Source organism: Rutidosis leptorrhynchoides, chromosome 4 (genome assembly GCF_046630445.1).
Source record: "Rutidosis leptorrhynchoides isolate AG116_Rl617_1_P2 chromosome 4, CSIRO_AGI_Rlap_v1, whole genome shotgun sequence".
Classification (NCBI taxonomy): Eukaryota; Viridiplantae; Streptophyta; class Magnoliopsida; order Asterales; family Asteraceae; genus Rutidosis; species Rutidosis leptorrhynchoides.
Genome location: NC_092336.1, coordinates 55430522 through 55455326, shown reverse-complemented (window position 1 = coordinate 55455326; position 24805 = coordinate 55430522). Strand labels below are relative to the sequence as shown.

Genomic DNA, 24805 nt, shown 5'->3' with positions numbered 1-24805 from the left:
ATATATAAATAATTTTAAGAATTATTTAAATATTATATTATATTTATGTGCATAGTTGACTTGTAATTTTTAGTCCGTACGTCGAGCGTTGAGAGTTGACTCTGGTCCCGGTTCCGGATTTTCGAACGTCATTGCGTACAATTTAATATCTTGTATTTTGCATTTTGCGTCTTGTAATTTTGAGACGTTTCTCATCAATAATTTGAACCACTTTGATTGTACTTTGTACTTTTGAGCTTTTTGGTCGTTTGCGTCTTCAATTCATCGAATCTGTCTTTTGTCTTCACCTTTTATTATTTAAACGAATATCACTTGTAAATAGAACAATTGCAACTAAAAGCTTGTCTTTCTTGAGGAATAATGCTATGAAATAAATGTTCGTTTTTAGCATTATCAAGGGTGTATAGAAGTTTGATAAATTCGATAGGATAAAGATGAATATGATATAAACGAAACACTTTATATTATTAAGAACGAGGCATTAAATAAGCCTTTTTAATACACGATTCGGATATAGAAATGGTTTAAGGCATAGCCTTTACATATATGAGAAATTGGAATAGGATAAACTAGGAAATATTAGGATTGAAGTAGTCTTCATATTTCTTCTTCTCGTCCTCAACCTTCTTCATAAACTTCTCAACTTTCTCATTCTTCGCCTTTTGTTTCTCATGCAGGAACTTGAGGCAGTTTTCGTCCATCTTCAATCTAAAGTTAACATCTTCTCTTAGGTAGGCAAGAGACTGCTTCCCCCGTCAGGCATTTCTATCACCTTCATACTTCACCAACTTTATCTCCTTCTTTAGCTCAGCATTTTCCTCCATGAGCTTCCTGATCGCTAGGTCTTTTTCCTTCATTTGAACATCGATCCTTGCAATATGACGAATTAGGCCATCGGTAGTTTTTCGCAGATTCATGATCTCGTACTTGGCATCAACTTCTTCGTAGGAAGGAGATCGGGATCTTTTCTTTGACGGACCATCTTCTTTAAAATCAGTAGGGCATTTCCCTTTACATTCCGTTCTTGGAGTCGGATAGTATTCGGGAGAATTAGGTAAAGTATCCGGACTATAGTTTGGTGAGGGAGGACCACCAAAGCCATAAGGTGGACTTTGGACTGGTCTTGCAGTTGAAGGATATCCAGTATCTTCTTCGATAGCATGTTTGAAGTGAGTCATTACTTCAGATGGTTTGAAAAGAATTGTCTTGTCGTTTTTATTAACGCTTGACATCCTATCATTAGGAAAGAGACTTTGATTAGCATTTTAAGCCAAGATTATCAAGGCAAGGTTGTTAAGATTATAAGGCAATCCTAAGTGCTTTAAAGTCTAAGGCAGGAAAGGTTATACTTTCCTAGATTGCTAAGGCACCCTAGCTAGCAAGTAAGGCACACATAAAGATGCAATCCTGGTTCTCTATAACAGCCTGGTTTGCTCTGATACCACTCTGTAACACCCCCAGTTAGGGCCTGGGCGAAATGTGACTTAATATCAAATAAACCAACATATTATAACATGCGAGAACGATACTAAATGATAAAATCAAACTTTATTGAGAGTACGCAGCGAAAAATAAAATGTCGTTACAATGTCTGAAATTACAATAAAGTAAATGTTCAATATGCAAAAGTAAATAATGCGATATCTCTTGTTCCTAAGTCCAAGTAGCATCAAATAAGCAGTAAGTAAGTAAGTAAGTAAGCTTGAATCAATCAGCACCTGAGACAAACATGCTAAAGTGTCAACCAAAAAGGTTGAGTGAAATCATAGGTTTAACAAAAGTAGTTATCGTTGTTTTTAGAGCACAAGATTTAGTTTATAAAGTTGATCTCGCAGATCAAAAAGTTATGCCAATGCGTGATATTTAGACTAAACATTCAAGTTTGCCTCAAAGACAAGTTGTAGTTTATACTTGTCGGTTTAATTTCATTATTAAGTAATACAAAGACTTAGTCAAATGTATCGGGGACGTTACTCCCGATAGGCCTACCCTCAATAATTAAGCATGCATTCAATGAGCAATTAAAAATATCACTGTAGGGACTTAGTCGGACATAGCCGAGTATAGCATAGTTTAACAGTTGGTACTTGTGTCTAAATTGTAAATAGTAAAAGCAGCATGTATCTCACCCCGGTAAGTTAAAATAAATTGCTAGCAATAAAGAGTGGGGCTATGAGTTCACCTTAGTAAGTAGAGAGAGAGTTATTCCTCGGAATAGAAAGTTGGATGAGTGAGCAGAAAAGTAAACCTATTGACATTTAAGAGTAGTAAGTGTTTTTGCCCAAGTTTAAGTAGATGTTTAAGTATGATAGTGTTATAAGTATAGTTCGTTTTACTAAGTTTCCTTTCCTAGTAAGTTTCTATTTTTAGAAAGTTTCCACTTTTAGTAGATTTCTTATCTTAGTAAGTTTCTATAACTAGAAAGTTTCTACTTTAAGAGTGTTTTCCATTTTAGGATACTTGGCGTATTAGGTAAGCTTCCAATCACCCCTTTCCCTTCGAATGACCATTTCATGTCTAGGGGCTTGAGCTATAGGATCCTTTAAATCGGAAATCCAAACCCTTCCACCTAGAGTTTCGTAGAAACCATTCGTCAAGAAAGTTCGAAGATCTATACATCTCTAATACATATCCCAAAATGTTTTTATGTGTTATAATATAAGTAGTAGGTTATAGGTGTTAGTAATAGTAATAGTAATAGTAATAGTAATAGTGTATACATGTTAATTAATAGTATAAGTAGTATTAGGGTTTCATTAATTAGGGTTAGTTAATTAAAGTAGTATTTTAATGATTAGGGTTTAGAGTTTTGAGGATCTAAATAATATGGATGTTAAGATCATGCACGAATATGATTATGAATATAAACATGAATTGAAAGAAAGATTTAAAAGTTTTAAGATTTTGGATCATACCTTGTTAATGATGATGAAGATTAACAAGAAACAAGAAAAAAACTTGGTGATGAAGATCAAATAGCCCAAATAATGAAGAACACGCTTGAAAATCTTGATGAACACGAAGAACAAGCTTGAAAATCCGAATATCACAAGAGAGGGAGAGGGAGAGATTGTTTTTGAGAGAGGATTTTGGTGTGATTTGTGAATGAGAAACTAGGAGTCTAGGGGTGTTTATATAGTGCAAGTATTAGAGTGTTAGTCAACATAATGATGTTCTAATTAATGATTTTATTTTATTTTATAATTTTTAGTCAACAATAGGTGGTACTAGTTTATATATATATATATATATATATATATATATATATATATATATATATATATATATATATATATATATATATATATATATATATAGAAATGTGATCATGTGAGAATGTTCTCATACTAAGATTTGGTGAGAACGATTATAGACCACACATTTTATTTAAATTATTTAAATTTAATTATAATAATAATACGTATCATTCGGTTATCTTGCACCAACATGTCCTATTTTTTAGTAACATTAATAATCAGCATTCTCAATTTACTATTTCGCCACGACCATGATTCCACCAATTCACCATTCCTATTTCATACTTAGTATAATTTCATTACTGCATTTCTATTAAACTCCATTTTTATAAACTACAAAAAACAACGATGGTTCTTATTTATAATATCAAGAGCGTATCATTTATACATATCTGTTAAATTTAGTAGTTAAAAACTGAAACCAATTGAAATGATCAACGCATCCATCAGCATCTTATAATATTATCACAATCTTGTATGTGAATGCATCCCGCATCCCGTTTATACATGGAAACTGATTAACATAACTTCATTTTTAAGTCGCATGCATTCCTACTTAATGTAAAATTCGATGATGCATTTCATTGTGTATCTCAACGTATTACGCATCAACAATTTTCTTATAGTAATATAAGACTGCATCAACATCCTTGAATTGTGGAAACAAAAGGCCGGCTATCAAAGGATGATTATCATTTACGGGTAATTAATGGATGCAATCCAATGTTGAGACGTCTATATGATAATAAACTAAACAAGAAATAATCAACGCATCCCCTTATTATTTAGAAATATATCATTTAAATTTTGACTATTTGCATCCTAAAAAATACAATCGTGGTTGCCATATATTTGGATGCAGTGATTTTCCATTGTATGTTACTCCGTATTTCTTGATAAATTTCATAATTAGAATCTTATCTTATACTATTAATTAAATGTCAAGAAGAGAAACAAAGTTGAATACACCAGTAGGTGGTGATAACTTTGTTTGAGATTAAATGTACGGATACATGGACATGAAATATGGGAATGGATAAAAAGTTTGAGATATTTTAGAGAATGAGTAACTGAGATTTTGAAGAGAGAAAGAGAAAATACAGTTTTACCCTTTTATTAGTTTTTAATTTGATTTTTAACTTGTGGCTGCAAAGTGTTCTCACCAAAATATATATATGAGAACGTTCTCATAGGATCACTACCCTATATATATATATATATATATATATATATATATATATATATATATATATATATATATATATATATATATATATATATATATATATATATATATATATATATTTATTTATTTTTAGTCAACATAAGGATGTAATTGTTTAAGATTATTTAGTCTCATTATTATTATTATTATTATTATTATTATTATTATTATTATTATTATTATTATTATTATTATTATTATTTTTACATTTATTACATGATAAGTATTATTTTCTTTTTACTAATTCATGACTTGTATATATATTTTTTATTTAGTTCCCAATTTTTTTATTATTTTTATAAATGTCACATTTTATTTATTACTTATAGGTTATTAGTTATAATATTACATAAATGCATAAATTTTAATTAGCAGTGAGTGTCGATTGACAGTTTATTATTTTCATCTTTTATTAACTTGTCAATTATTGCACAAAGTTAATTAATTTGTTTTATAACTCTTAACACTTAACAATGGTTGATTAAAGTTTAATCATTAAGTTTTAATTATATTGTTTGGGCATTTAATATTGGAAAAATATAGAATGAAAAAATGAGGGTCGTTATATAAGTTTAAGTTACAACTAATTTCGTTTGAACACATTCATAGAAAAATAATAAATACTAGTAATATATTTTATTTGTATAAAATAAATAAATAAAATAATAAAGGAGTCTATAGATTCTATTAAATTGCTATTTTGATAATGTTATAAAAATACTATTTCTCTTCATAAAAATAAATAGAAAAGAAAAAAGAAAAAATTTAGAAGCATTTGATGATGTCATTAACCTCACTAATACTAATTAAAAATATACGGAGTGTTAAAAATAAAGATAAGCTGGAAAACAACTAGCGTGTTTTATCCTCATCATTATCAAGATACGCTGCTGCAAAAATTGCAATATCTTCTCCGATCCTCCACATGCTTCGATTTATCTAAAATCTCAACGTTTTGGGTTGTCGATTGTAGTTGGTTATCATCGTTTCTCCTCCTATTGTTCTTCAATATGTTCATCAGCATCTAAAGATAGGTAAATTTCTAACCCTAATCTTTTGGGTATTTGAAGTTACGACTGTAATACCGAGTAATTAGTGTGTATTTTGAATGTTTTTGTTGCTTATTTAGTTCATAGCTTTTTGTTAGTTCTATTTTGATTTGTTTGGAGCTCTCACGTTAATCTTCTTCAATCGTTTTTTTGCACGTTTAATATGGGTCGAGGTTTGATTTCCGCTTTGTACCCGAGTGTCGTTGAACCAAACAAGCATTTGTTATAACATCAATCGTTTTTTACATATATTTGGTACTTTTATGTTGCTTTTGTTTTCTTTGTGTTTGGTGAACAAGGAAAGATTCTAAAGGAAGCCAAATGCTTGCTGCATTTGGGACACTTACTGAACCAAACAAGCATTTGTTATAACAATGAGTTTCTCAATTCTTATTTTGATGCTATCTTCAGTAAAATTTCCAAAGGTTATTTTCCAACTGAAATCTACTCATTAGGTAATCCATTTATTTATTTGTTCTTATGTTCAGAGACAAATTTAATGAAGTTGAAACCATGAGTGGTGCTTATTGCAATAGATTTTTATGATTTACTTAAAATTGACTTATCTTTGTTATTAAGTTTGTTGCAGATTAATGTACATATGGTGATCTTGAATGAGCAATAAACTGGTACGTTTTTCATTTTTTCTTTCAAACTTATCTTGAGTACTTTAGGGATCAGTAGTTAGATATTTTCTTCTTATAAAATGTTCCATTATTTAAATGCAAGTGACTGATGGAATGATTAATCAGTAATTTTAAAGGTTGTAAATGGCTGGGTCGTGTGAGTTGGGTACTTGGGTTTTGAATATGAGTATATGACCTGTGGCATAGTAAATAGTGCTCTATGTATCCTTTTTCTCTATATAACAAATAATATTTTGACTTTTCATGTTGTTAACAACTGTAATTGGCGTTTTATCGTGTAGTGTTCTAGATCACGGTGTATATATTTTCAATCCACTTGCAAGTTGCTTATTCATTGCAGAGGAGCATTTATCATATTGGTAATCACATCTTTATTTTCATTTGATTATACACTTGCAATTGAATGATTCAATTAGATTTTGCAATGTGAGTTAGGCTTTACGGTCATGGCCTTTTGGTTTTGAATAATGCATAGTTTGTCAAATAATGAGATAGAGTAGATAGTATATTTTGTAACTATCTTCATATAGTTTTAGTTTGATATGACCATCTTGACCCATTTATTGTTCAGATATTGAAAAGCAGGTGTTTAACCCATTTAGCTAAGTGATATGAACTTTGGTTGGTAGGATCTAATGAGCTTGGCGGGACCGAGGAACGAAGAGAGATCAGTATGCAACAAAATAATTTGTGTCAAGATTTATAAATATAATAGATATTAGTTCAATATAATAGGCCTTACAGTTTATCAATTTGGACATCGTTCAGTTCTATCTGAGTGTTAAGATACTTTTTTTTTTATATAATATTTTATGATGTTTGTGGTTAGTCTGATATTTTTGTTGGAGGTTATGGAGTCAATGTTAATATTATGTGTGTAATAAGGTGCAACTAATAACAACATATTTGTTTATAGATTCATCAAGGTCATAGAATGTGTTGTGCTCGTGAACACGGAATTGTTTTGAGTCTGTTCAAGATGAGAATGAATGGTTTTATATTGCTTGCATGAATTGCAAGCAGGTCATTAGAAAAATGGTTTCATATTGCTTGGCTAGACATTGGCATTACATTCACATGATTGTTGGAAATGCTCTCATAGACATTTAATTTTTATAGAGTTGAAACTTTGATATATATGTTTATATAATTGTACTGCGTATTACTTTAACATTATGATGATAAGGTAGTTTGTTTTTTTTTTTTTTTTTTTAACTTAAAGCCATAAACCATAAACCATATTTATTACAACGTAGGTCATACATGATTATTTAATAATAATATAATAAAAAAAAGTATAGATATATAATTTAAATCTACAGAAGTATGGTATCTATCTATAGTTTTTATTAAAATGCTATAATGATGATGTTATTATTAGGCTAATTCATTTGTTTAATATAATAATTATAATTATTAATACTCAAATATAAATTCTTTTTACGATATTAATTACGTTACATATGTATGCGAAAATATATTATTATATATTTATAAAAACAACGACAAGTTTCTTAGTCAAACGAGTCATTAAAATAAATGACTTTAGCATTTACATTCACTTAATACCTAAAATATGTTATTAAATTATTTCGTTTAAACAAACCCGTGATTTCACAGGTCATTTCACTAGATAAATAATCTTATTACGTCATGTGACAGTCACGTGGCAAGTGAATAGACTCTTTTGTCTACAAACACCATCTCCTAAATAAATCCCAACTGTGGATAATCGGAATTTATTTACTGGAAGCAATTATCGTATCTCTTTAACAAAAAAATTAAAACTTTTGTCTCTCTAAAATGGCGATTGAGATCTGCGTCAAAGCTGCTGCTGGTGCACCTGATGTTCTTGGAGACTGTAATTATTATTCTCTATCTTTCTTTCTTTCTCACCATATTTTTGTATACCCAAATTTTCATTGCCCTTTTTCTGTTGGAATTTAGGTCCATTTTGCCAAAGGGTTGTTATGACTCTTGAAGAGAAGAAAGTGCCATACAGTACCCATCTTATTAATCTTGAGAGCAAACCTGAATGGTGATTATAATTTCCCTTTAAAAAAAAAAAAAAAAAAAAAAAAAACTTTCAAATACCATGGAAATTTGTGTTTTTTCATTTGTGGGTTTTTGAAGAATTATATAATTGTAGGTTTGTTGAAGTGAACCCAGAAGGGAAAGTTCCTGTGATAAAAATTGATGATGAGAAATGGATATCTGATTCTGATGTAATTGTGGGTCTTATTGAAGACAAGTATCCTGAACCTTCTCTTTCAACTCCTCCTGAGCTTACCTCTGTGTATGTTGTTTCTTATTTTCTCTGTATTTTTATTTTATTTTATTTTATATTTTATTTCTTTATATATATTATATATCAGTTATATATGTTGATGATTATAGTATGACCTTACACTCTCAGATATTTTTGAGCAACTTGGTCCTTTATTAAATTTATATCTCGACTCTGGTTTTCATTTTTCTATGACTTTGTCGATAATTTGGATTCATTATTTATTATCTTTAACAACTAGAAGAGGTTGTGAATTTAGTTGAATGAGTTTTCATTTTGTTTGACTTTAGCTGCCTTTAACAAGATCAATATAGTTTTGAAATGGATGATTATTATACAACCTATCAGTTTATAAGTGTTCAAAAGATGAATTTAGTTGACAACCCATCCGGAAGACATATTATATTATTATGTTATATAAATATATTCACTCTTGATAGTTAAATAGGGCTACATTAACCTCAAATTTCTCAATTCATTGGTTGTTTTCATCCTTTTGTGCTATGACATGAAATTGTAGGGGGTCAAAGATTTTCCCCAAGTTTGTTGCATTTTTAAAGAGCAAAGACGAGAACGATGGGACGGAGCAAGCTTTGCTTGATGAGTTGAAGGCGTTGGATGAACATCTCAAGAGTAACGTATGCTATATGAAATACCTTTCTTTTAGGCCATAAGTAATCAAGATTATGTTTTTACCGTCCATGCCCTCATATTGGTCCGGGTTTCCTCTAGGGCAACAGTTGGGGGCGGGTTATGCAACTGCGGGAGATGATCGCGTGGGTGGTTTAGTCCCCCTGGGTGATCCAAATTTCAGTTAAAAAAAAATTAAGATTATATTTTGTTATACTCCCTATTTACTTATTTAGCCTGTACTCTGTACAAGTACAAGATTTCAGTGTTCTGTTTGAATGATGATTGATTTGTATGATGACATATTAGGGGCCTTATATAAATGGAGACAAAATTACGGCAGTTGATTTGGGTTTGGCACCAAAGCTCTATCACCTTAAGGTGGCTCTTGGTCATTTTAAGAAATGGACTGTTCCTGAGAGTCTGGCTCATGTGCATAACTACATAAAGGTATGAAATATGCATTTTATAATTCTATTCGTTTCTTTGCACTCTTGCTTCTAGCGTTAAAATTTTTGCATTAGTATATCTTGTAATGAACCCACTGCAGTTTTCATTAGACTTGGAACAATAAAAGTTTAAAGTTTTTAATAGTTATTTTGAGTACCTGCTCATTTTGTTTTTGTTCTAGGGGGGTTAAAGATCACAAACTGTTATATTCGAATGCTGCATAAGTAGTTGTGCCAATAGTATAATATGCTAATTTTGTGTTTACAGCTGTGAATTTGTGTGCTTATCATCCTTTTTTTTTTTTTTTAATCGTATTTTAATCGCAAAATATGGCCTGTTTTTGGTGTAGTCACTCTTTTCTCTACCGTCATTTGAGAAAACCAAACCTCCTAAAGAAGAATATGTTATCGCTGGATGGGCCCCAAAGGTTAACGCATGAAGCTGCCCCAAACTATAATTTTAGTAGCTTATAGTTATATTATGAACTTATCATCATAAATATATTATCGAACGTATGTTATGACATTGACCAGATGTTTTTAATATATTTATCATTTAGCAGATTTGTGGCTGGTTGCTAATATATATAACTAGTGCACTGTGCACATCAGCAGTATGATTACATATCTGTATGAAGTGTCTTATTAAGTTGTTTTGTATAATGATATCGTGTGGTTCATTTCATCGCTTGATTTATCAATGAAAGAGTGTAAGGTTTTATTAGAACTATCAGACATTATGACCACCTTCATGTGAAAATTGGTTAATCCTGGTATCTTGATGAAATATCGAGCCTAGTATATGTTCTTTTGGACCATTTTTTTTTTTTACCATACTCCAATGGTTTTGAAGCTGATGTAAGGGTAGAGGGAATTAGTAGTTGATTTGCTTATTGGTTCTTATAATAAGTTTAATACATTAGTGTTTGAATGGGCTTATTTGTTCATTCGATGAGCAAATAATAGGGTACAAATCTTTGGTTATTTTAGCTTGCTTATGGTTGGGTTTTTAAAATTAATCATTCTTTTTTGTCCTTTATTTACGACAATCTGACTCACCCAATGATACGGACATATACAATAAAATCTGCTAAATCTACTACGGAGTAATATATTCACGGATTTGAACCCTCTACCTCATAATTGAAAATGTCACCACAAGACTACTAGCCAAAAAACCTTTCTTTATATCTACTGTCTTCTAGTTTATCTTCATATCTATTGTCTTTTGTATTTTTTTATCTATAAAACATAGCGTTCGTTGACTTGAGTAAATATGGTTTTTAATTCAAAACCAAAAACAAAACAAATTTTTAATAAACATTTAAAGATAAGGAATGTAAATTCTAAATTCAGAAGTTCTCTAGTAAAGAAAGAAAAGGAATGTCTAGGGTTTTCAAACAGAACTAGAATGATGTCTTAGGTGAAGTAATAAAATGTACAAGTTGATTATATCAAAGACTATATAAATTTAAGGGTTAAAGCCATAAATAGGTCATATACTTTCATTTTTGTCCTAATGTAGGCTATATACCTCAAAAAATACCAATGTAGGTTATATACTCTTAAAACTTGTATCGATGTACACAAATTTTACATGTTACCTGCTAAACCGGTCAAGTTAATTATTTAACATTTTTTTTGCATTTTATATGGCTACAAATAGGTCATATACTTTCAGTTTTGTTCCGATGTAGGCTATATACTTTCAGTTTTGTTTCGATGTAGGCTATATACTTTTAGTTTTGTTCCGATGTATCACCAACATCATTCTCCACGTATGATGTCACGTCATCGTTTAGTTGTTTATCCGGTTAATAAGTTTTGTTCGTTCATATTAGTACACTTTATGAAAGTATATAGCCTACATTGGTATATTTCGGGGTATATAGCCTACATTGGGACAAAAATAAAAGTATATGGCCTATTTATGGCTTTATGTGACGATCGCTCCAAATCCATATGGACGAACACGTCATTCATTGATTTCATTGCGAGGTATTTGACCTCTATGTGATACATTTTGTAACATTGTATTCGTTTGAAAAGGTATTTCATAAATGAATATATAAATTCCAGGTTTTTAACATCTGATGATTCCTACGTATAGACAATCACCATTTAAATGGTTTACAATAATACATCTGTTGACAATACAGTCAAAATAAGATACATGGTAATGGTTTGGTGAATGCAAGTTTCTTGTATATATCATGTATGACTCCAAGCACATATCTTGTATCACGTATAAGCAAACAGCGGAAGACTTCTAGAATCCTGAGAATAAACATGCTTCAAGTGTCAACACAAAGGTTGGTGAGTTCATAGTTTTAATATTACACATAATCCGTATATCAATGTGGATTACAAAAGTTCAGTTGTTTTATTCAAAACGTTTATCAATAGGTTTTACATAAAAGGTGGATCACAAGATTTCAGTTGTTTCATCCGAAACGTTTATCAATCGGTTCTACAAAATTGAGCACCCTGGTAACTAAACTTTAACGTTTATATAATTTGTACCCTTTGTATAATCATCTTAATAATACACGCAAACCAACGTGTACGCTTCTCAAATAGCATACGTCCGTTAAAAGGCTAGTGCTCTAGCTCGGACGGGGATATCAAGCCCTATGGATCCATATACTACTACTCGCGCCCACCAGTTCTTATAACTGGCAGTTACTAGTTACCAAAGCTAAGGGATTTTCGGTTTAAACTCAGTGTAGAATTTAGTATGTACTTGTATCCATTGTGTTTAAAATAAAGTGCGTGTATACTCAGCCCAAAAATATAGATTGCAAAAGCAATTAAAAAGGGAGCAAATGAAACTCACGCATATAAATATTGTAAATCAGTTTATAAAGCATTTGCATGTATTCTCAGCCCAAAAATGTAGAGAGTAAAAGGGATCATATGAAACTCACTATTTAATATTGATATACAATATTATAGGAAAGCACGTAGACGCACCGGAGATGATAAACACGAGGTTTGATTCACAAAAATACCCCCGAACATTACCCATAATTTTCTTGGCAATAACCCATAATTTTCTTAGCTCTAGCTCGCTTGGAAACCATTTTGAAAGTGACAAGCTCATAGCCTCGTCGTAGTATTTTATGTATAATACTAATTAATAATAATAATAAGATTATTAATAATATTAATAATAATAATAATAATAATAATAATAATAATAATAATAATAATAATAATAATAATAAAAATAAATACGGAGTAATATGTATGTGTGTGTTAATGTGTCAAGCAAAATGCCATTTTATAGCATCAGGCCAGACTTTTGCCTCCATACGATCGCATGGATTTATAGGCTTGTGGCCATGCGATCGCATGGCCTCAGATTTCAGCTCACAAATTTTTGTTTTCTTGTTTGTCGACATAATATTAAATTAATATAAATATAATATATATAATTTATATAATTAATTATATATTATATTAAATTCACGTGCAGAGTTGACTTGTAATTTTTGTTCCGATAAGTCGTACGTCATCACTCGACTTATGTCCCGGTTCCGGTTTTTCGAATGTCCTTTCGTACCTTTAGAACACTTGCATTTTACGTTTCGTGTCACGTACCTTTGTCAAAATATAGCCTTAAATTATTCATAAACTATACCACTCATAGTATAACTTAAACTTTCAAATGTTTTGGTCATTTACTTCTATAAATCATCGTCTCGCTATTTGTTAATATATATATAATATATACATTTTTCATTTTGAAATAGTGTTTTACTGTAGCAATCCACTGTAGCAAAGCCAAATTTTACTGTAGCAATTCACTGTAGCAAAGTCAATTTCACTGTAGCAAATAGTGATTTTCGAAAACACTGTAGCATTTTGAGTAATGTGGCAATTTGAAAACACTGTAGCAAATTAGTGTTTAACTGGTTCATCTTAAACGCTTTAGTTAACTGTAACGACCCGTCAAAATCGCTATTGACGCGGCACGTTAATCATTGATTCCACAGTGAGGTTTTGACCTCTATATGATACGTTTTGATAAAATATTGCATTCATTAAAATAAGTGACTTTCTAAACATAGAAAGTTATAAACATGTGGGCGAGTGCTTAGGTATAAGCAAAACCCCAAAATACATAAGTCTTTAATTTACAGGTTGACATCACAGTCCAATTATTTATTACACAACACAGTTTTATTTTGAATGCAATAAACTTTGTACAAAGCATGAGAGACTCCATGCAGGCAACAAGCACATCACAGCGGAAGCATTCTAAGGACCTGAGAATAAAACATGCTAAAAAGTCAACACGGATGTTGGTGAGTTATAGGTTTAATTGCTCGAGTCATAAACATATATAAAGATAGACCACAAGATTTCATCAAAAGTTTATCAATAGATTCTACGTAACAGAGCACCCTGGTAACTAAACTTAACGCTATAGTGATAATTACCCCATTCGTTTTAATACGCGCAAACCAACGTGTCTTAAACTCAAATAACATACGTCCGTTAAAAGGCTAGCGCTCTAGCTCGGACGGGGATGTCAAGCCCTATGGATCCATATACAATTATTCGCGCCCACCAGTCCATATCCTATGTACTGGCAGCTACTAGTTACCAAAGCTAAGGGATTTTTGGTTTAACTCAGTGTAAAATTTTGTATGTACTCGTGTCTTATTGCGATTAAAATAAATTGCATGTATTCTCAGCCCAAAAATATTTAAAGTATTTAAAAAGGGAGACTATAACTCACAGTTCAATATTGCGATTCAATATTGTAGGCAAATTGCGTAGACGTAATGATGGTAGACGACTGTATGGTTGGTCTTGGATTCAAGAACAATACCCCGAACAATACCCAATATTTCCTTATTTTAAAACGGTTTGAAACCCGAATTAAAAATACCCTCGAATATACTTTATTATTATTAAACTTAAAATTAAAATTATAATTATAATTATAAATATAAAATTTACGTACATAAATATTTATGAAAAACTTCGTCGAGCAAAACTGACATTTTATAGTACTTTTCGATTTACTGTAGCTCATGCGATCGCATGAGTTTTCAGTGTTTTTGCCATGCGATCGCATGGCCGCCTTTTCTGTTTTTGTTTGCTAGTTCGTCGACATCAAATAGTGTTTATTGTAGCAAATAGTGTTTACTGTAGCAAATAGTGTTTTACTGTAGCAAATAGTGTTTTACTGTAGCAAATAGTGTTTTACTGTAGCAAACTCGTTTTCACTGTAGCACTGTAGCAAAATACGGTTTCACTATAGCAACCAGCAAGACCTAAGAATTGGCGAATTTGTGTTGGAGTCTTCGGGGTTTCCCATTTACTAATGGCTTCGATCTTGGCGGGGTCAACTTTAATTCCATGTTTACTGACAACATGGCCCAAAAATTGTACTTCTTGTAACCAGAAATCACACTTCGAAAATTTTGCGTACAATTCTTCTTTCTTGAGTATCTCCAGTACCAGTCTTAAGTGTTGCTCATGTTCTTCCTTGTTTTTCGAGTAAATCAATATGTCGTCGATAAAAACAATGACAAATTTGTCTAAATACGGTCTACAGATGCGATTCATTAGATCCATGAATACTGTTGGAGCATTAGTTAATCCAAAAGGCATGACTAGAAACTCATAGTGACCGTAACGGGTTCTGAACGCGGTTTTAGGAACATCTTCTTCCTTCACTCTCAGTTGATGATATCCGGAGCGTAGATCAATCTTAGAATAAACACTTGATCCTTGCAATTGATCAAACAAATCATCAATCCTCGGTAATGGGTACCGATTCTTGATCGTTAATTTGTTTAATTCTCGGTAATCTATGCACATTCTCATAGATCCATCCTTCTTCTTGACGAACAGAATAGGAGCACCCCAAGGTGAAAAACTAGGACGAATAAATCCACGGTCCGATAATTCTTGCAACTGGTCTTGTAATTCTTGCATTTCTGAAGGTGCAAGTCTATATGGAGATCGGGCTACAGGTGCAGCTCCTGGTATGAGATCAATCTGGAATTCTACACATCTGTGTGGAGGTAGCCCCGGTAATTCTTCTGGAAATACTCCGGGATATTCTCTTACAACCGGCATGTCATTAATGCTTCTTTCTTCAGTATCGATCTTCTTTACATGTGCCAGAATAGCATAACAACCTTTTCTTATAAGTTTCTGGGCCTTCATACAGCTGATAAAGTTCAGCTTTGAGTTGCTCTTCTCCCCATAAATCATTAATGACGTTTCATCCTTACGAGGGATGCGGATTGCTTTCTCAGCGCAAACAACTTCCGCTCTTGTTTTGGACATCCAGTCCATGCCAACGTTTCTTCAAGAGGAATTACGACATCCTCTTCAGCTAAACATTTCTTCAAATTTGACACGTGAAATGTGTTGTGAACACTACTAAGTTCTTGCGGTAGCTTTAATCGATAAGCAACTGTTCCAATTCTTTCGGTGATTTCAAAGGGTCCTACGTACCTAGGACTTAGCTTTCCTCGTTTACCGAATCGTACAACGCCTTTCCAGGGTGACACTTTCAACATGACTTTGTCGCCCACTTGAAATTCTAGCGGTTTTCTTCTTACATCAGCATAACTCTTTTGGCGACTCATGGCCGTTTTCAATCGCTGTTGTATTTGAATGATCTTTTCGGTGGTTTCATGAATAATTTCTGGTCCAGTAAGTTGTCTTTCTCCTACTTCACTCCAACAGATAGGAGATCTGCACTTTCTACCATAAAGTGCTTCAAATGGCGCTGCGTTGATGCTCGTATGATAGGTGTTATTGTATGAAAATTCTGCCAACGGTAAGTGTCGATCCCAACTGGTTCCAAAGTCAATCACGCATGCCTGTAACATGTCTTCCAATGTTTGTATCGTTCTTTCACTTTGACCATCTGTCTGTGGGTGATAAGCGGTGCTCATATCTAATCGAGTTCCCAATGCTTTTTGTAATGACTGCCAGAAACGTGATGTAAATCGGGTGTCGCGATCAGATATGATAGAGATGGGTACACCATGCCTGGAAACTACTTCCTTCAAATATAGGCGTGCTAGTTTCTCCATACTGTCTGTCTCCTTTATTGGTAGAAAGTGAGCTGATTTAGTTAGACGATCAACTATCACCCAAATAGTATCATGACTACTTGCAGTCCTTGGCAATTTCGTAATGAAATCCATGGTTATTCTTTCCCATTTCCACTGCGGAATTTCTGGTTGTTGCAGTAATCCTGACGGCTTTTGGTGCTCAGCTTTGACCTTTGCACACGTTAAACATTTGCTTACATAAGTAGCAATTTCTGTTTTCATATTAGGCCACCAATAAAACTTCTTGAGATCGTGGTACATTTTTCCGTTTCCTGGGTGAATTGAGTACCTCGTTTTGTGTGCTTCATCCAGTACTAGTTGCCTTAGGTTACCATGTTTTGGTACCCATATCCTACCAGCAAAATACAGGGTTCCATCGGCTTTTTCTTCAAGTTGTTTTTCTAACCCTTTGCTTATTTCGCCTTTTTCGTTTTCTTCTTTTAAAGCCTCTAACTGTGCTGCTTGAATTTGCTTTGTGAGATCAGTACGAATTGTAATATTCAAAGCTCGGACCCTAAGAGGTTTTACTCTTTCTTTTCGACTTAGGGCATCAGCTACAACATTAGCCTTTCCGGGGTGGTAACGGATTTCACAATCGTAATCGTTTAACAACTCTACCCAGCGACGTTGCCTCATATTGAGTTGTTTTTGATCAAAAATATGCTGAAGACTCTTATGGTCGGTGTACACTGTACACTTGGTGCCATATAGATAGTGTCTCCATATTTTGAGTGCAAAAACTAATGCTCCAAGTTCTAAATCGTGCGACGTATAGTTCTTTTCATGAATTTTTAGTTGTCGTGAGGCATATGCGATGAATTTTGTGCGTTGCATTAATACACATCCTAAACCTTGGTGTGAAGCATCACAATAGATCACGAAATCATCATTTCCTTCCGGTAATGACAAAATGGGTGCAGACGTTAACTTCTTCTTTAATAACTGGAATGAGGATTCCTGTTCTGTGGACCAATCATACTTCTTTCCCTTTTGAGTCAATGCAGTTAAGGGTTTGGCGATTCTAGAGAAATCTTGAATGAATCTTCGGTAGTAACCAGCAAGACCTAAGAATTGGCGAATTTGTGTTGGAGTCTTCGGGGTTTCCCATTTACTAATGGCTTCGATCTTGGCGGGGTCAACTTTAATTCCATGTTTACTGACAACATGGCCCAAAAATTGTACTTCTTGTAACCAGAAATCACACTTCGAAAATTTTGCGTACAATTCTTCTTTCTTGAGTATCTCCAGTACCAGTCTTAAGTGTTGCTCATGTTCTTCCTTGTTTTTCGAGTAAATCAATATGTCGTCGATAAAAACAATGACAAATTTGTCTAAATACGGTCTACAGATGCGATTCATTAGATCCATGAATACTGTTGGAGCATTAGTTAATCCAAAAGGCATGACTAGAAACTCATAGTGACCGTAACGGGTTCTGAACGCGGTTTTAGGAACATCTTCTTCCTTCACTCTCAGTTGATGATATCCGGAGCGTAGATCAATCTTAGAATAAACACTTGATCCTTGCAATTGATCAAACAAATCATCAATCCTCGGTAATGGGTACCGATTCTTGATCGTTAATTTGTTTAATTCTCGGTAATCTATGCACATTCTCATAGATCCATCCTTCTTCTTGACGAACAGAATAAGAGCATCCCAAGGTGAAAAACTAGGACGAATAAATCCACGGTCCGATAATTCTTGCAACTGGTCTTGTAATTCTTGCATTTCTGAAGGTGCAAGTCTATATGGAGATCGGGCTACAGGTGCAGCTCCTGGTATGAGATCAATCTGGAATTCTACACATCTGTGTGGAGGTAGCCCCGGTAATTCTTCTGGAAATACTCCGGGATATTCTCTTACAACCGGCATGTCATTAATGCTTCTTTCTTCAGTATCGATCTTCTTTACATGTGCCAGAATAGCATAACAACCTTTTCTTATAAGTTTCTGGGCCTTCATACAGCTGATAAAGTTCAGCTTTGAGTTGCTCTTCTCCCCATAAATCATTAATGACGTTTCATCCTTACGAGGGATGCGGATTGCTTTCTCAGCGCAAACAACTTCCGCTCTTGTTTTGGACATCCAGTCCATGCCAACGATTACGTCAAAACTTCCTAATTCTACGGGTATCAAATCGATTTTGAAGGTTTCACCAGCGAGATTCATTTCGCAACCATGGCAAATTTTATCGGCTTTTATCAGTTTACCATTAGCTAATTCAATAGTATATTTATCGTCTAGAGGTAATGATGCACATTTTAGTTTAAAACTAAAGTCTTTACACATATAACTTCTATCAGCACCCGTATCAAACATAATAGAAGCTAGTTGATTATTAACGGTAAACGTACCCGTGACAAGATTAGGATCCTCACGTGCTTTACTGGCACTAACATTAAATGCCCTCCCACGTGCGGGTTCTTTGTTCTTCTCCTTATCAGGGCATTGATTTATAAAGTGACCAGACTTCTCGCATCCAAAACATTTCTTGACATCGGTCAGTTTTGTCTTTACTTCAGAAACGGTGGCATAACAATCTTTCGCCACATGTCCTTTCTTGTTGCACTTATCACAGACCACTTGACAATAACCTGCATGATGTGTGTAACATCTTTTGCAAAACGGATGGGGTCCCTTATAGTTTGGACTTGCAGTTTGTAGTGACCCGAACTTTTCCAAGTTTATATAAATTAATTAAGATTGATATTTACATGATTAAATGTTTCCAACATGTTAAGCAATCAAACTTGTTAAGACTTGATTAATTGAAATATGTTTCATATAGACAATTGACCACCCAAGTTGACCGGTGATTCACGAACGTTAAAACTTGTAAAAACTATATGATGACATATATATGGATATATATATATATAGTTAACATGATACTATGATAAGTAAACATATCATTAAGTATATTAACAATGAACTACATATGTAAAAACAAGACTACTAACTTAATGATTTTTAAACGAGACATATATGTAACGATTATCGTTGTAAAGACATTTAATGTATATATATCATATTAAGAGATATTCATACATGATAATATCATGATAATATAATAATTTAAAATCTCATTTGATATTATAAACATTGGGTTAACAACATTTAACAAGATCGTTAACCTAAAGGTTTCAAAACAACACTTACATGTAACGACTAACGATGACTTAACGACTCAGTTAAAATGTATATACATGTAGTGTTTTAATATGTATTTATACACTTTTTAAAGACTTCAATACACTTATCAAAATACTTCTACTTAACAAAAATGCTTACAATTACATCCTCGTTCAGTTTCATCAACAATTCTACTCGTATGCACCCGTATTCGTACTCGTACAATACACAGCTTTTAGATGTATGTACTATTGGTATATACACTCCAATGATCAGCTATTAGCAGCCCATGTGAGTCACCTAACACATGTGGGAACCATCATTTGGAAACTAGCATGAAATATCTCATAAAATTACAAAAATATGAGTAATCATTCATGACTTATTTACATGAAAACAAAATTACATATCCTTTATATCTAATCCATACACCAACGACCAAAAACACCTACAAACACTTTCATTCTTCAATTTTATTCATCTAATTGATCTCTCTCAAGTTCTATCTTCAAGTTCTAAGTGTTCTTCATAAATTCCAAAAGTTCTAGTTTCATAAAATCAAGAATACTTTCAAGTTTGCTAGCTCACTTCCAATCTTGTAAGGTGATCATCCAACCTCAAGAAATCTTTGTTTCTTACAGTAGGTTATCATTCTAATACAAGGTAATAATCATATTCAAACTTTGGTTCAATTTCTATAACTATAACAATCTTATTTCAAGTGATGATCTTACTTGAACTTGTTTTCGTGTCATGATTCTGCTTCAAGAACTTCGAGCCATCCAAGGATCCATTGAAGCTAGATCCATTTTTCTATTTTCCAGTAGGTTTATCCAAGGAACTTAAGGTAGTAATGATGTTCATAACATCATTCGATTCATACATATAAAGCTATCTTATTCGAAGGTTTAAACTTGTAATCACTAGAACATAGTTTAGTTAATTCTAAACTTGTTCGCAAACAAAAGTTAATCCTTCTAACTTGACTTTTAAAATCAACTAAACACATGTTCTATATCTATATGATATGCTAACTTAATGATTTAAATCCTGGAAACACGAAAAACACCGTAAAACCGGATTTACGCCGTCGTAGTAACACCGCGGGCTGTTTTGGGTTAGTTAATTAAAAACTATGATAAACTTTGATTTTAAAGTTGTTATTCTGAGAAAATGATTTTTATTATGAACATGAAACTATATCCAAAAATTATGATTAAACTCAAAGTGGAAGTATGTTTTCTAAAATGGTCATCTAGACGTCGTTCTTTCGACTGAAATGACTACCTTTACAAAAACGACTTGTAACTTATTTTTCCGACTATAAACCTATACTTTTCTGTTTAGATTCATAAAATAGAGTTCAATATAAAACCATAGCAATTTGATTCACTCAAAACGGATTTAAAATGAAGAAGTTATGGGTAAAACAAGATTGGATAATTTTTCTCATTTTAGCTACGTGAAAATTGGTAACAAATCTATTCCAACCATAACTTAATCAACTTGTATTGTATATTATGTAATCTTGAGATACCATAGACACGTATACAATGTTTCGACCTATCATGTCGACACATCTATATATATTTCGGAACAACCATAGACACTCTATATGTGAATGTTGGAGTTAGCTATACAGGGTTGAGGTTGATTCCAAAATATATATAGTTTGAGTTGTGATCAATACTGAGATACGTATACACTGGGTCGTGGATTGATTCAAGATAATATTTATCGATTTATTTCTGTACATCTAATTGTGGACAACTAGTTGTAGGTTACTAACGAGGACAGCTGACTTAATAAACTTAAAACATCAAAATATATTAAAAGTGTTGTAAATATATTTTGAACATACTTTGATATATATGTATATATTGTTATAGGTTCGTGAATCAACCAGTGGCCAAGTCTTACTTCCCGACGAAGTAAAAAAAATCTGTGAAAGTGAGTTATAGTCCCACTTTTAAAATCTAATATTTTTGGGATGAGAATACATGCAGGTTTTATAAATGATTTACAAAATAGACACAAGTACGTGAAACTACATTCTATGGTTGAATTATCGAAATCGAATATGCCCCTTTTTATTAAGTCTGGTAATCTAAGAATTAGGGAACAGACACCCTAATTGACGCGAATCCTAAAGATAGATCTATTGGGCCTAACAAACCCCATCCAAAGTACCGGATGCTTTAGTACTTCGAAATTTATATCATATCCGAAGGGTGTCCCGGAATGATGGGGATATTCTTATATATGCATCTTGTTAATGTCGGTTACCAGGTGTTCACCATATGAATGATTTTTATCTCTATGTATGGGATGTGTATTGAAATATGAAATCTTGTGGTCTATTATTATGATTTGATATATATAGGTTAAACCTATAACTCACCAACATTTTTGTTGACGTTTTAAGCATGTTTATTCTCAGGTGATTATTAAGAGCTTCCGCTATCGCATACTTAAATAAGGACGAGATTTGGAGTCCATGCTTGTATGATATTGTGTAAAAACTGCATTCAAGAAACTTATTTTATTGTAACATATTTGTATTGTAAACCATTATGTAATGGTCGTGTGTAAACAGGATATTTTAGATTATCATTATTTGATAATCTACGTAAAGCTTTTTAAACCTTTATTGATGAAATAAAGGTTATGGTTTGTTTTAAAATGAATGCAGTCTTTGAAAAATGTCTCATATAGAGGTCAAAACCTCGCAACGAAATCAATTAATATGGAACGTTTTTAATCAATAAGAACGGGACATTTCAGTTGGTATCCGAGCGTTGGTCTTAGAGAACCAGAATTTTTCATTAGTGTGTCTTATCGAGTTTGTTAGGATGCATTAGTGAGTCTGGACTTCGACCGTGTTTACTTGAAAAATGATTGCTTAACAAATTTTGTTGGAAACTATATATTTTTAACATGTGAATATTATGTGATATATTAATCTCTTAACGCGTTTGATATTATGTGATAGATGTCTACCTCTAGAACAAGTCCCATCGACTCACCTAATAATAATGAAGAGTCAAATGTAAATTGGAATGATTCGTGGACTGATTCACAAGTTCCCGAAGAGGAACCGGAAGAAGAGTCGGAACCGGAAGAAGAATCGGAACCGGAAGAAGAATCGGAACCGGATGAAGAAATAGAACCGGTGGGGGAAATAATAAAACGGTTAAGTAAAAGAAAATCCTCAACCAACCGACCAAGGTTAATTATGGTCAATGGTGTTTCCGCCAAGGAAGCAAAATATTGGGAGGATTACCAATTCTCCGATGAATCGGATTCCGACGAGAATTCCGATGATGTTATAGAAATTACCCCAACTGAATTTAAAAAGGCAAAAGAAAATAATAAGGGAAAGGGCATAAAAAATAGAGAAATCTAATTCCAACCCCGATGAACTTTATATGTATCGTCAACGCCCGAAGTCCTTAAGTTGTAACAATGATCCGGGAACCTCTAAACCACCAGGTTTTTCTAAACCATTGTGGACAACGACAGCTCGTATTAGGGGAACATCATATATCCCTAGAAACTTGGCAAAACGAACCAAAACCAAAGAAGAAGAAACGAGCGAGTCGGAATAAGATAGTTGTATTCGTGTGGTGTAATATATGTAATATAGTGTTCTTATGCTTTATGATATATGTAAAAATTGCTTGTATTAATAAGTATTTTTTTATGAATCTAACTCTTGTCTATTTTACAGTTTAAAAACACAAAATGGATAGACAACCCAATATTTTAAGAGACCTACCTGGAGACATGATTGATGAAATCTTGTCTAGAGTCGGCCAGAATTCCTCGGCACAACTATTTAAGGCGAGATCAGTTTGTAAGACATTCGAAGAACGTTCCAAGAATGTCTTGGTTTATAAGAGACTTTCGTTTGAAAGATGGGGGATATCACATTGGGAAACCCATAAGTTACGATGTGTTTACTTTGACGCATATATTGCGGGGAACCCAAATGCTATTTTACGCAACGGGTTAAGAAATTATTTTGACTCAATATATCCGAATATTGGACTTCGTGATTTAGAAAAAGCGGCTAACATGCAACATAAAGAAGCATGTTATGCTTACGGATTAGTAATGTTCGCTTCTCACCAAAGTGAGAACAAGAACATCGGGCTACAACTATTAAACAAAACGTTTCCACAAGTGACGGAGTCGGTAATTGGGGTAAGAAATGAGGTTTTTAGATTATTACGGGACTGTTGGACATTACGTAACCCTCGTCCCTTTGACGACGTTACAACACGCTGTCTTATCAACGGCCATAACGGTTATGTTGCACAAGACCAAGGATGGGAAGTAGTCCTAGTAAAACCAGAATGCATGACTTGTTTCTGGACGTATGAATTACGTGTCTTTATTGCCTTTGCTGAACGACTTGTGTACTAGCTAGAATTATCTTCACAACTATCTTGTATCAAAGTTATTGTGTGCTATATTTCATGCTTTATGTAAAATAAGCGGTATTGTAAGTTTGTAAAATATTGTATAAAAGTTTGAACGCGAAATATTATTATAATCAGTTTTTCATATAGAATTGTAGTAGTTGAATTGTATATTAGCTACTAAGTATGAACTTAACGGGTAGGTACTACCCGAATTTAAACTTATAAAACGCTAATATGAAGAAAAAGCTTTTATAAATGAGTTCATATTATGCTACGAAATACTATTAACTACTCTTAATATTCTGTATGATTAACTTGTTCCATTTAACTATTTTGAAGGAAATGGCACCGACTACTCGACACACCGTGAATATGAATGAAGAGGAATTCCGTACTTTTCTAGCTTCAAACATAGCCGCAGTACAGGCTGCGCTACATACCAACAATAACCTTGGATCTAGCAGTACAGGAAATCGTGTAGGATGCACCTACAAAGAATTCACTGCCTGCAAACCTTTGGAATTTGATGGAACTGAAGGACCGATCGGATTGAAACGGTGGACCGAGAAGGTCGAATCGGTGTTTGCCATAAGTAAGTGTACTGAAGA

The 24805-nt window shown here is 32.9% G+C and overlaps 1 protein-coding gene and 1 long non-coding RNA gene across 5 annotated transcripts; both read left to right on the top strand.

The window, feature by feature from the left end:
- The first annotated feature begins 5388 nt into the window (after positions 1–5388).
- Positions 5389–7165, top strand: LOC139844078 (uncharacterized). Of its 4 annotated transcripts, none has more exons than XR_011757815.1 (4): positions 5389–5516; positions 6111–6160; positions 6460–6537; positions 6808–7165. It is a non-coding gene; the product is annotated as an uncharacterized lncRNA (long non-coding RNA). The 4 variants fall into 4 exon arrangements; XR_011757816.1 differs by having other exon boundaries at positions 5409–5956; positions 6121–6160; XR_011757814.1 differs by having other exon boundaries at positions 5410–5956.
- A 740-nt stretch (positions 7166–7905) lies between these two features.
- Positions 7906–10138, top strand: LOC139840070 (glutathione S-transferase DHAR2-like). Its single transcript, XM_071830293.1, has 6 exons — positions 7906–8039; positions 8126–8216; positions 8328–8474; positions 8986–9103; positions 9405–9545; positions 9895–10138. The coding sequence occupies exons 1-6, from the start codon at positions 7982–7984 to the stop codon at positions 9982–9984; spliced, it is 645 nt and encodes a 214-aa protein (XP_071686394.1). The 5' UTR covers positions 7906–7981; the 3' UTR covers positions 9985–10138.
- Positions 10139–24805: the final 14667 nt, after the last annotated feature.